General features: G+C 36.6%; 1 protein-coding gene across 4 annotated transcripts in view; it reads right to left on the reverse strand.

The window, feature by feature from the left end:
• Positions 1 to 1,782: 1,782 nt before the first annotated feature.
• LOC117291163 (serine/threonine-protein phosphatase 6 regulatory subunit 3-like) overlaps positions 1,783 to 12,498 on the reverse strand; it is a 39,599-nt gene continuing 28,883 nt past the window's right edge. For 3 of the 4 annotated variants that reach the window (XM_033772718.1, XM_033772720.1, XM_033772717.1), the window contains exons 15-23: positions 10,715 to 10,772; positions 10,191 to 10,324; positions 9,314 to 9,456; positions 8,682 to 8,850; positions 6,675 to 6,808; positions 6,086 to 6,191; positions 5,030 to 5,515; positions 3,894 to 3,986; positions 1,783 to 3,502 (exon numbers count right to left, since the gene is read on the reverse strand). In XM_033772718.1, the coding sequence (XP_033628609.1) occupies positions 3,439 to 3,502; positions 3,894 to 3,986; positions 5,030 to 5,515; positions 6,086 to 6,191; positions 6,675 to 6,808; positions 8,682 to 8,850; positions 9,314 to 9,456; positions 10,191 to 10,324; positions 10,715 to 10,772 (1,387 nt within the window). In that variant the 3' untranslated portion in view covers positions 1,783 to 3,438. The remainder of the gene's footprint in view (positions 3,503 to 3,893; positions 3,987 to 5,029; positions 5,516 to 6,085; positions 6,192 to 6,674; positions 6,809 to 8,681; positions 8,851 to 9,313; positions 9,457 to 10,190; positions 10,325 to 10,714; positions 10,773 to 12,498) is intronic. The other variant, XM_033772719.1, reaches the window with a different exon arrangement.

Genomic DNA, 12,498 nt, shown 5'->3' on the forward strand with positions numbered 1-12,498 from the left:
TCATAACAACTTCTCTTGTGTAGAAAAAGAATAAAAGACGGGATAAACAAATTCCAGTTTGAAATCAGTATTGAAAAAAAGAGAGGACACAATTCTGAAGGGGGCTTTATAATTCATGAAGTACACAATTTATGACTATCCCGTCTTATAACGGTACACTAAGTATTTATTTCACCTCTCCATTATTATGTGAATTTTGATTTTATGTTCATCCAGTTAGAACAAATCTGGTTGACCCAACATGCTGTAACCGGTCAACGTGGCTTCACTATTTATAGCATACATGTAACTGGGCATGATAGTCGATTGAATAACACCCCTCCAATACACCACTGCTAAGCTTATCTTTAAGATTTCATCAGAGCTCACCCCCCCCCCCCACCCCACAAAAAATAAAATTACTAATTATAATAAGGTCAACTTACTGTACAAAACCAACCTCTCTCTTTTACCAGAGGGCGCTATTTACAAATCTGTCCATTAAAACAAATTGCTATTTTTTATTAAATTTTTTCTTCTTTTCGTTTATACTTATTTAAATCAATTTATTTATGTGTTTGTTTTAGTTTGCACCGATAGCAAGGCGTTTTAGAATTGGGGAGAAGGGTGCATTAGTTAAGGTGGCTGTTGTGTTTAATCTTACAGCTTAATCCATAAATAACTTCAGAATGATGTCTTAGGCCGGATATTCATGCATCCGTTGCGCATAATGCATAGTGCGCAATGCGTCAAAATTTAAGTACAAGCCAAGCAGTGCAATGAATTCCAAGTATCCGTATTGGATTACTTAGTTGCATACTCTCGTTTCAAATTATTGTGCACTACACAATCCGCACAACGCATGTAAGATACATGGATTTCTAGTCTCACTATTACTCAGATGAATTGAGATCAAGTGTCCAAAGTGTATTCAATCCTAAAAACCTTGCAAATTTAAATATTGACTTATCCCCGGGTAACAACTCTGCGTATTCCACCCATGGGTCCTTTTTTTTTATATAGATAGAGTGAATTAACGAAGTTCGGAATTGCCCAAAGAAAGTTAAGGATTAGATATCGTTCGAAACGGCTGGTCCCTGAGAAGTTATCTCTTATTAACATTGTTGGTTATTGACCTATTGCAAAATAGAATCATGTGAACACGGCAAACAAACAACATCATCCACCTTCAGTACCGAAAAGTGCGATTAACTCTACGCTATCAAAGGCGCTATAGATACCTCTATAAGGGTTGGCTTTGTAAGGAGAACACTATTGTTACCACTCAAAATAATTATTAGCATAAAACCTTACTTGGTAACGAGTAATGGGGAGAGGTTGATAGTATAAAACATTGTGAGAAATGGCCCCTCTGAAGTAACATAGTTTTCCAGAAAGAAGTAAATTTCCATAAATTTGATTTTGAGACCTCAGAATTTGAAGTCTCGAAATCAACCATCTGAAAGCCCACAACTTAACAGCTTCGTGTGACAGGGGTGTTTTTTCGTTCATTATCTCGCAACTTCGACAACCAATTGAGCTCAAATTTTCACAGGATATTTTTGTTATGCATATGTTGAGAAACACCAATTAAGAAGACTGGTCTTTGACAATTACCAAAAGTGTCCAGTGTCTTTAAGAGGAATTCAGGAGTGGGGAGAGGGTTCCAAGGAAGAACTAAAACCACAACAGTTTAAAAACTGAATACTCAAAATAAAATTTCAATAAAGAAAGGCTGTTAGCTCTTCAAAAACATTAGTAAAATTATTAAGAAAGTTTATGGTGGGAGAAAGATTTTTTTTGGGGGGGAGGGGGTCGGTCAGTTGAGGGACAAGAACATACATTTAAGCTAAATAATTGGTTGGTTCATAAGTACAAAGGTTAAGAGAATGTCACTGAACCATTTGGGCAGCTTGTAATCACCATCTGCAAAATAGAATCAGTATTTCGACTGGCCTTAACTCTAAAATGGTCACCGGTTTCTGGCCCCCGTTTTAAAAAACATGAATGTACCCGAAAGGAACCAAGACAGAGTTGTGCTCATTTGACTATTATTCTTTCTTAGGTCTTTAATCTATAATGGTCACCATTCTCAACTTTGAAATTGGCTTGTAAAGCCAAATCATCTCGCAATTGAAAACGACAAAACACACCATCGTATTATAAGTGCAGCTCTCATAAACATTTCAGTTTTTGTTTTTTATCTCTCTGCATTAAGAAATTATCACTCCTGACTAAATAATAAGATAAATATAAAACATCACGACGAAATTTACAAAATAATAAGATTTTTGGAGTAAGGCAAAACAGAGTATTTCAACAAGATATGAAATACACTCAAACCCCTGTTTTTAAATTAAACCAATTCTATTTCTTTAATATTCCACATACTTGTTCAATACAGCCTTTATAACATGGGATGTTCCAATCCTAAAGTGTTCATGTCGACGTTACAAATGTGGTTACTGAAAGAAGAAATACCAACATAATAAAAAACACAGGAACATAAAAACCTGATTATAGGTCCTCTCTCTCTAAATATACGGCAGATCAAGACAGCCCGGATATTTCTAATTTTAAAAGTCTGGCAAATTAAAAAAGAAATATTCTTTGTGTTGAATCATCAGCGGCCTTCATTAATACTTGGTAAACTATTTAATTAATACAAAGCTTTAGCAGTCCACAGGAGTGGGAAACATGGGTCTCTTTCTAACAAACACTCGGACGTGTATCCGAACAGAGGATTAAGGGAAGAGAGGCGGGTGGATTAAGAATCGGGATTAAGAATCGGGACTAATAATCAGGATTAAGAATCGGGATTAAGAATCGGGATTAAGAAATCGGGATATCGCTTGAGATGTCTTGAAGAAAGGCAATGGCTGCAAAATGGCGAATTATTAAAATGTACACAATTCTGAAATGACATACGTAAATTATTTATAAACAAGAAATCAAGGATCACACAACTTTAAATTGTGTTCTGTAGCTGGACCTTACCTCAAGTTGAGACAGTATGGGTCTAAAAACAACAAATCAGTTTGTTATTCTATGACACAATCTATCATCAGAATGAATTTGGCACCTCAATAGAAAGGACTGCCACTTTGGGGTACACGGTAGAGTTTTCACCCCAACCAAATTTTTGTATTTTGGGATAAATGCTCAATATACAGATTATGTGTTTTACCTATCCTTAACTTCAAAGAATACTTTGTAAATAAAAAACAATCTTAAAAATAAACAAATTAAAGAAAAAGATTTCTTTTTCTTTTCTAAAACCGTAAATAAAGTGTTGATTGTGGTACACCTTGGCCAGTTGATTCAGCATCTATGAACTTCAGTCTCTGGTTGGAGATCAAAGCAAATTCTGATGGGGGTGCTTTTGGGAGTTTTTAATTTGTGCATGTAAGTCTGGATGTGGATCCGGTCGAGACCGGATCCAAACCGGAACAGACTGCATCAAACCGGCCCATTCTGCTTTGTAGCTGCTGCAAACTGGTTCAAAGCAGCTGTTGCTTCAGCTCTGTGCAATGAAGATAAAATAAGATTGATTGAATTATCTCATGAATCACCAATTGCACTGAAATAACCACACAAAGAGCAGAGATGAGAAAAACACATCCATGTATACTAAATGCAAAAAAAAACAGCTTCTAATACTGCTTTTAGAAATAAATTTCCGTGAAAGCTTTATTAAAATAAATATAAAAGTGTGACCAAGAATGAGATTTGGGGAATAAGAACCTTCAAGAAAAATAGCTTGCAAGCGTGGCCCCAATTTCATAAAGCTTATAAGCATAAAAATTTGCCAAGCACAGAAAAATCTTGTTCAACAGAAACTGGTTACCACCAATAAAGTTCACACTGTTGCAACTGGTGCCCAACTAATTTTGTTGCTTAGCAAAGACTCTTACCTTGCTTTCTCTATACGTTCGGTCTCGGTCGGTCCATTGGGTTTAGGTGACAAGTCAGGACCAGCCTTCATTAGACCACTGGATGCTAGGAAACTGGGACAGTAAATGGGTATCAGATTACATCAACATTCTAAACTGTCTGAAAGTCATGAAATTTACTTATATGAGACTACTGTTTTATAGCATTATATAAGAGCCAGTTTGAAATGTCTGCCCTAAAGGCTTAATTTCTAAATCTCATAAAAAAACAACGTACAAGATGTCTTTAAAAACCAACCCAAAGTTACAGTAACTGGGCAATACTAATAATTCCATAAAATTATCAAGTGGTTTATTGATTTATACTACTCAATTTGAAGCTGAAATGCATTAATATTAATTATTAACCCCTCCCACAAAAAGTTAAACAAATATAAAAATATATAGTTATCAGAAACAAACTACTGGTTTACATTAACAGTAACATAACAAAATTTAACACATTAGGGTCAATGCAAAAACATCTATTTACAAAGCATACAACATCTTAATGTGATTTTTTTTCAATGGTGTTGAAAAAGGTAAATGGTGACAGGACGGTAAAAAAGAGGGATAGAAGAATTTGGGAGGGATAAGAGTATATGGAGATGAGAAACAAATTCTAAAGTACCCGAAAAAAGACTTGTATCTATCAATCAATCAATCAATCAATCAATCAATCAATCAATCAATCAATCAATCAATCAATCAATCAATCAATCATAATCAATTTATTAATCAGAAGAAATAAATAAGACATTGATTGTACTCAAAACAATGTAAAAATAAGAAGGATAAAATAGAACAAATATGAACAAAATAAACAAAATTGTCTCTTGCTCGATCAAGTTAAGCCCACTTCATACTTTCTGAGAATGCAAATGCAAAGCAAATTTTTGTGACGCAATATTGCCAGTGTTGTTTGGGCAATTGTGACGCAAGAAAATTCACTTCGCACAAAGCATTCACAGGAAGTAGCCGAGCTTAAAGTCGGTTCATACTTCCGGTGAATGTGAATGCAATACGAACTTTGACGTCACAATGAATAATCCGCAACAGTGAAAAATTCGCTGAAAGTAGCTGGGCTTTAATCTGATTTAAAGGAAAAGGTTTCTTACTCAAAGTTATCGTCCAGGTCCTCATCTCCTTGAGATTGACTTCCGTGCCCATCGACAACTTCTATAACTGTAGATACAGGTTTCTGCTGCGTCTCAACTGCATTTGTTCTCTCCTCCCCTTTGGGTGACTCACTGCCAACTTCTTGGAGCCTTGACTCGTCCACAGAATTGTTCGGACTGCTAGGAGACGCGACCCCTAGCGGGACATTTGATTGTTTGCTACTAAGAGTGTCCGAGCTTGAGCTCATTTCATTAGAGTTCTCTTGCTGCTGCTGTTCTTCCGTTGAGGTCGTTGAGTTTGTGAGTTTGGCGTCCGGCGACGACACACTCTGCGGATCGGCGACGGTGCTGTCTGGTTGAGGGGAGGTGGGCGGGGACGAGGGAGGACAGGCAGGAAGGGAGTTATGCAATGTTGAGACTGGTGCCGCTGGACTGGAAGGGGTTGGTTTCTCGACTTGGGCGCTAATTGCCTCTACAACCATTTCTCTGAAATTCAAAAACCAAATTAATAAGTTAAATCACTAATATTCCCTCGGAATTTAAAACATAAGGTTTAAAAAACATGTGTGTCTAAAGTAGGACTTAAACCTAAACAAATGAGAAAAATACCATTTATAAAGCATTCATACGCAAAAGGTAACACAAAGTCATGCAACAAATTAAATATCAATTCATTAATACAAACAAGAACAAGAAGGAAATAAACAACCTGAGCAACAACAAAAAAGTATGGAAAAGGTGAGTTTTAAGCAATGTTTTGAACTAAGATAAGCGATATTACTCAAATACTTGAGAAAATTTTGACATCAATATCGTCGGTTTCTTATTTTTAACCATATCGAAATATTGAATGACTTAAATTATGAAATGATACCGAAAACACCGAAAGGATGCCAGATTATCAAGAATAGTTGAAGGAGGGGAGAGATTTGTTTGCCAAATAAAGTCGTTTGGTATCTTTGTTGGACCATCTAAGCCCTTTAAGCTTTTTACAAAGTCTTTCAAAGTCGAGGACCACCATTGTTGAACAATAAATGACACAGATATATCTCTAACCTTTCCTCAGCTCCATTTCCTAGTTGTGTTGTTGTTCCAATGCTACTTGTTACCACTGTATTATGACTATTCTCCGTCGAAAGCTTTTCAGGACTACTTGAAACTACTGCAAATAAATAAATAAAAATACTTTTAAAACAGATTTCTTATAATAATATTACTCAAGGTGATAATGCATCTTCTGTTCCCCACAGGTTTCTTGTCCAAAAAAGATGTAATAAATATTTTAGGAAACTTTCTAATTGACACAACAAAAGGCCACCTAGGAAGCCTAAAGCCTGGTTCATGCTTCTTGCGAATACAATCTGAATTTTGACCTCACAAATTTGCAAAGAATAATTCAGAAGAGTTGAGTCGTGCGAAACTCCTGCAAAAACATTCTCAGCGAGAACAGCGATGTGATGTAAAAATTTGCTCTGTATTCGCATATGCAGGAAGTATGAACAGGACTTTATCCAAAGCAAATATTTCCCAAAACAAAGGAATTGATTATCGAGATAAATCTTTTACTTGGCAACAGAGATAAATCTTTTACTTGGCAACAGAGATTCCTCTTTGAGGTTTGTGTTTCAGAGAGACAGCTTCTTACCGTAGGCAGCACCAGGTTGGGCGGGGTACAAGGGTGTGGCTTCACTACTTGTAGCTTCTTCTTGGCCGGTAACCTCATCCAGAGAGGACTCGCTGTCCATGGCAACAGGGGAGCTACTCCTAGGCCCCTCCGGACTGCCACATCAATGAATCGACCAAAAAAAAGAAGAATACACAAACAATTACAACATGAATGATGTGTAAAGAATTCTTAATTTATTTTACAACCCACACCATTTCCCCCATGGCTAGGGGGAGCTACTCCTAGGCCCCTCCGAACTGCCATAGTCCAAGCACAATCAAACAACCACAACAAAATATTGGTATATAATACAAACAACTACAACGTGGAGGATTGTTAATCTGACAAATACAGAAGCCTAATTTTACAACCAACACCATCTCCCACTACCTGCTGCTTCACCAGTTTATTGGCTGTAAGCATAATATCTAGACCTTCTAACTTAACTAAATCACAAAATAAATGAAAACAAAATATAAATAGTTCATACATTAATTCTCAGTTATCAAGAACAAAAATCAACAGAGCTATACTTCGGATCTTAAAAAATAGCAATAATACGGACATTTATATTGCGCAGTGACCCGTATTAATATACTTTACTGCGCATTACAAGAAATACAAAAAAATGCAGAGAATAATGAAAAAACAAATACACAAAGAGAGCAAGAATGAATTAATTGCACACTTGAATATGCAAATCATTACAAATAGAAGAGAAAAAGCATCAATAAAAATACACACAAGCAAAACAAAATAGGCACTAGTCAATTATTCACACACAAATAACACCATGGCATGATATATAACATAACAGTTGAAGCACATGTCATAACATTAATTCCTGCAGTGCCTGCCACTCAAGTAGCATTCACAGTACATAAACCATTACACTGTAAGGGCCATAAAATGTACCACCATTGCAAATGTCAAGAATTCAAAGACTCAAACAAGTATTAGCCAAGCAGTTTAAAACGCATGAAATTCTTTCTGCAGATAAAATGATAAAAATAACTAAATACATCATCAACTGCAGACAAATAAGCCATCTACCAGGGATTTGTCATTAAGATTTATATCACATAACGAAACACATTCAGCCACATCTGAAGCTGTCTGAGCGATAACTGGCTGTCATCAGGGACCGACCCATCATTTCCCGCATTCAAACAAACGAACAATAATTTCAACTGCATTATCTCTAAAGATTCAGAGATTAACTGTCAAGATGTATGATATTACCTGTTTAGATGCATGAGATTGTCTCTCGAGAAGTATGAGATATTGTATGAAAATATATATTCTGATGTATGAGATAATCTCTCAAGATGTATGAAATTTTTTCTCAAGAAATGTATGAATTTATCTCTCAAGATGTATGAGATCATGTATGAGATTATCCCCTAGATGTATGAGATTATCTCCCTAGATGTATGAGATTATCTCCCTAGATGTATGAGATTATCTCTCTAGATGTATGAGATTATCTCTCTAGATGTATGAGATTATCTCTCTAGATGTATGAGATTATCTCCTTAGATGTATGAGATTCTCTCCCCAGATGTATGAGATTATCTCTCTAGATGTATGAGATTATCTCCCTAGATGTATGAGATTATCTCTCTATATGTATGAGATTATCTCACTAGATGTATGAGATTATCTCTCTAGATGTATGAGATTATCTCCCTAGATGTATGAGATTATCTCCCTAGATGTATGAGATTATCTCTCTAGATGTATGAGATTATCTCTCTAGATGTATGAGATTATCTCTCAACATGTTTCATATTATCTCTTATGATGTACAAGATTATTTTTCTTGATTGTTAGCAAGCCCCACCTCTAACAAGAAGAATAACCCAGACGAAAATGATTTAAGACAGATGTACCTTAAAATGAGCCACTGAATTAAGAGAACTCTTTGAGAGCGTGTTAATGAAGGGGAGTGTGAATTGAGGTGTGCGTGAATGTATTAATCCCTACCTGACAGCATTAAACCCAGCATTGAAATCACTAAAGTTGGCCCACCCTGTTTCAGACTCCTCGTCTTGGGTGCTGCCCGCCTGTGGTGACGACTCCGCCCAAGCAGTTGGTGTGGTATCCATGGCTACGCTTCCGTCCATCGGTACATCGTCGAAGTTGGCTGTCCAGGCTGGATGAGAGAAGGAAAAAAATGTAAAAATTGCTTCAAACATTCACTCTTGATAATGGAATAATAATAATTATGGGGTATTATGTAGGATTTGAAAGCTTGCATGGTGGGAGTATACTCATGTGAGGTTTGCAATAGCACCATGTATATCTCTTTTGAGTAGTGTTGGCTCAACCAACAGGGCTCAATTTCATTCATAAAGCCTGTAAGCACAAAAACTTGCTTAGCACAGGAAAATAATGCTTAGCAAAAACAGATTACCAGACAACATTCCATTAAGTTTACATTGTAGTGACTAGTGCCCCCTCATTTTTAGCTTAGAAAATAAATTTGTTAAGCATTATTTCTGATAAACAGCTTTGTGAAATCGGACCCAGTTTTTTCAGACACTACTCGTCACTACTCATTTAAGAGATTTTTTTTTCCAAAGTTGGGACTTGTAAGATGCTAAGTGAAAACTCACTGTCACCAGAGTCGACATCCATCTTTGTCTCTTCACTGATTGATGGTGATGGCTGCGGAGAACGAGGGATTTCTTCTTTTGTGTGTTCTTCGTCGCTATCGCTGTCGTTATCACTGCCACCTGCGAGTGCAGCAGTTGAATCACTGCAAGAAAGACAGAACCATTGTTAAAGCATGTCCAATAAACCCCCTCTACAAACAAAACAAACCTTAAAGGACTTTAGCACCTTTTCCAGAGGTTGCAAAGCACATGGATGGGTCAAACACAGATACAAAATCAAAAATCAAAAACCAAAGGCCCCCAAAAACACTGTCATAGACTGGTAGAGTCATAGACTAATAACTACCCTAAAAATGAATAACATCAAACTTAACTTGGTCAGAAAAACTGCAGCTGTTGAGAGTATAAACTACTTTGAGAAGGGATTTCCTTCAAAGGCCTTTGTACAATTTTTCACTCATTTGTGTTTGAGATTCATGCACGATTCATGCATGAATCGTTTCTCAAATTTCTAAGGGTCGGTGTCCATTCACAAATGCTGCGGGCAGAGATGCTGTAGGTAACCACTGTCACTTTGCTATTGAAACGTTGCTAGATTCAACAGTTTTGTATGCAGCTCAAACTTCTAGATGCGACTTTCATTGTATCTATTTTATCAGCTATAAAATCAGCATTATATGTTGACAAAAAACAATCTATGACCCAACCTTTAACAGGAAATATGGACTACTGAAAAAGCCGACGGACTAGTGAAACAACAACCTAACTGGTCTCACTGCCTTGTCACAAAACAAGTTGTGCGCAAACCCTGTTACAAATTGTTTACTTTGCTTTGCATTTGGCACGGTTTGGGCAAATACTTTGGGGGATCTCTTACCAGGTTCTAGAGTCGTCCACATTTGATGAGAACGTCAGCTCTTTCTCTTCCCACATATCTTCTTCGTCACTGTTGTTATCATTAAACTTGGATATTCTTTCATTGCAGCATGCTTCAAATAACGCTGAATTGGGCTGTAGTGGAGAGACAAAGATGATTGGGAGATATTAACAAACACAATACATCTTTTGAAGGCATACAAAATTCAATGCAAATGCATGAAGATCCCACGCATTTTAAAGGGGGATAACCAGAGCTGAAAGTTCCCTGGAAAAAAAAACAATTGTACAAAATCGCCCTGATTTACTAGGATCCACCACACTCTTCGCGCCATACGGAAACTCAACAAGTTAACTGTTGGACTCTAATTACAGTGGTATGCCTGATCCCAAATAAAGCATTATCAGTGCACTAGTGCAGTCCTTAATCACACAAAATAACACAAAGCAAGCAGTTGGGTTTTGATGGGTCTGGGGTGGTTAGGGTGAACAACTGGCTGAGCGTTGAGAAACTTTGGTACTCACATTGTCTTCATTGGCTGATATTGAGAAACTGATGTCTGATATGGTATCAAAAGGATTGCTGCATGAAAAGCAAAATACAGATACAGCTCGATTAGAATGGACATTCATAACTGTGACAATGTTAAATCACTACTCATTATAGACCCTGGACACTATTGGTAGTTGTCAAAGACCAGTGTTCTCACTTGGTGTATCTCAACATATAAATAAAATAACAGACCTGTGAAAATTTGGACTCATTGGTCAACAAAATTACAAGAGAATAATGAAAGCAAAAACACCCTTGTTGCACAAATTTGTATTCTTTCAGATGCTTAAAGGCTTCTTCAGACCTGAAGTATTTTATTATTTGAGTGAGAAATTACCTCTTTCTGAAAAACTATGTTACTTCAGAGGGAGCCGTTTCTCACAATGTTTTATACTATCAACAGCTCCCCATTGCTCACTACCAAGTAAGTTCGTATGCTAAAAATTATGTTGAGTAATTACCAACAGTGTCCAGTGCCTTTAAGTTACTACTCATGAAAGGCAGAGAGAATGGCAGCAGTTCAAAGCCTCCATTATTCATCAAATTCTTACACATTTCCATACAATTTATTTGTTTTAAATGAAGGAACAAAAAAACTTACCCAAATAAATGTGTTTATTTTCAAATCATGTTGCTAAAGGTGTAGCGGTGTTGGGGGCAGCAAAAATCAACAAATTGTTTACTAACCAAACTGGTCCTTCTGTAAAAACTGTTCTCTCTTTACTTCCCAATATTTGTGGAATTCTTCAGTAAAACAGTTTTATATTGATATAAAAAAGTTTTGTTTACATTTCTTTTCTTTGGAAACAAATCGTTTCATTAAAATAATGCTGATCAAACCCAACAAACTTGCAGAAAAATGTATATCTGAAGGCTTTGATTTTGCATTTAACGGCAACAAAAATGCCAATTGAAGTTTACATAATTCTCCATACTTCCCTTGTGACATTAACTGTTCCATTTCAACCAGCCCCCACACTTAAAATGTCCAGTAATCTTTCAGACATCAATCTTTGATGAATTTTCATAATAGGTGATAATAAAACACAATGAAAATAAGAGGAACTTTATCTCCAACAGACAAAAACTGTTCTAAACAAGCAAACTCATGCATAGAAAAAAAACGAAAAATCTAAATTTCTCAGGATTTGTTAAATGGCAGGGAAGAAGGAATATTTATACAAAAAATATGATACCAAGTACTGAAAGAATTTAGTGTCTACACTACGACTAAAATGCACTGACCACTTGCACAAATACTTCAACTTCTACTACACGTAAGTTTACTAAACAGAATACTAAGACACATTCTCAAAAAACTTCTAATATAATAACAATATCAGAAACAAAATTCAAGAATTCCTCTTTTAAAGGAATGGCTTAAGGGCAAAGTTTAAAGGGTTGTCAAAAGGGGGAATCGAACCTCCGCAAAGCTTTCTACAACGCAGTTTAAAACTAGCTAGCATGTATCTGTAGCACACAAGCCCTTTACACACTGTATCTCCTATCCCCGCAGAATACAAGCCCTGGGAGGCCCCGGAATTTTTTTTACCTCACGGTTACCCCAGCGCACTTTCAAACTGGGTCCCTGTTCACAGGGATTCGGTTGCACGTTTCAAGAGTATCCCGGTTTGTAGCGCGTACCCCCTACTCCAGAGCAGAGGTGGCTATTCCCTGGGGTAATTTTGCCAGGGTAGACCAGGGCAGACCAGCCAATCAATTTCACCAAACTCTTCCTAGCTTAGGATTAAAGGCA

This window comes from Asterias rubens, chromosome 6 (assembly GCF_902459465.1).
Source record: "Asterias rubens chromosome 6, eAstRub1.3, whole genome shotgun sequence".
In the NCBI taxonomy this organism is placed as follows: Eukaryota; Metazoa; Echinodermata; class Asteroidea; order Forcipulatida; family Asteriidae; genus Asterias; species Asterias rubens.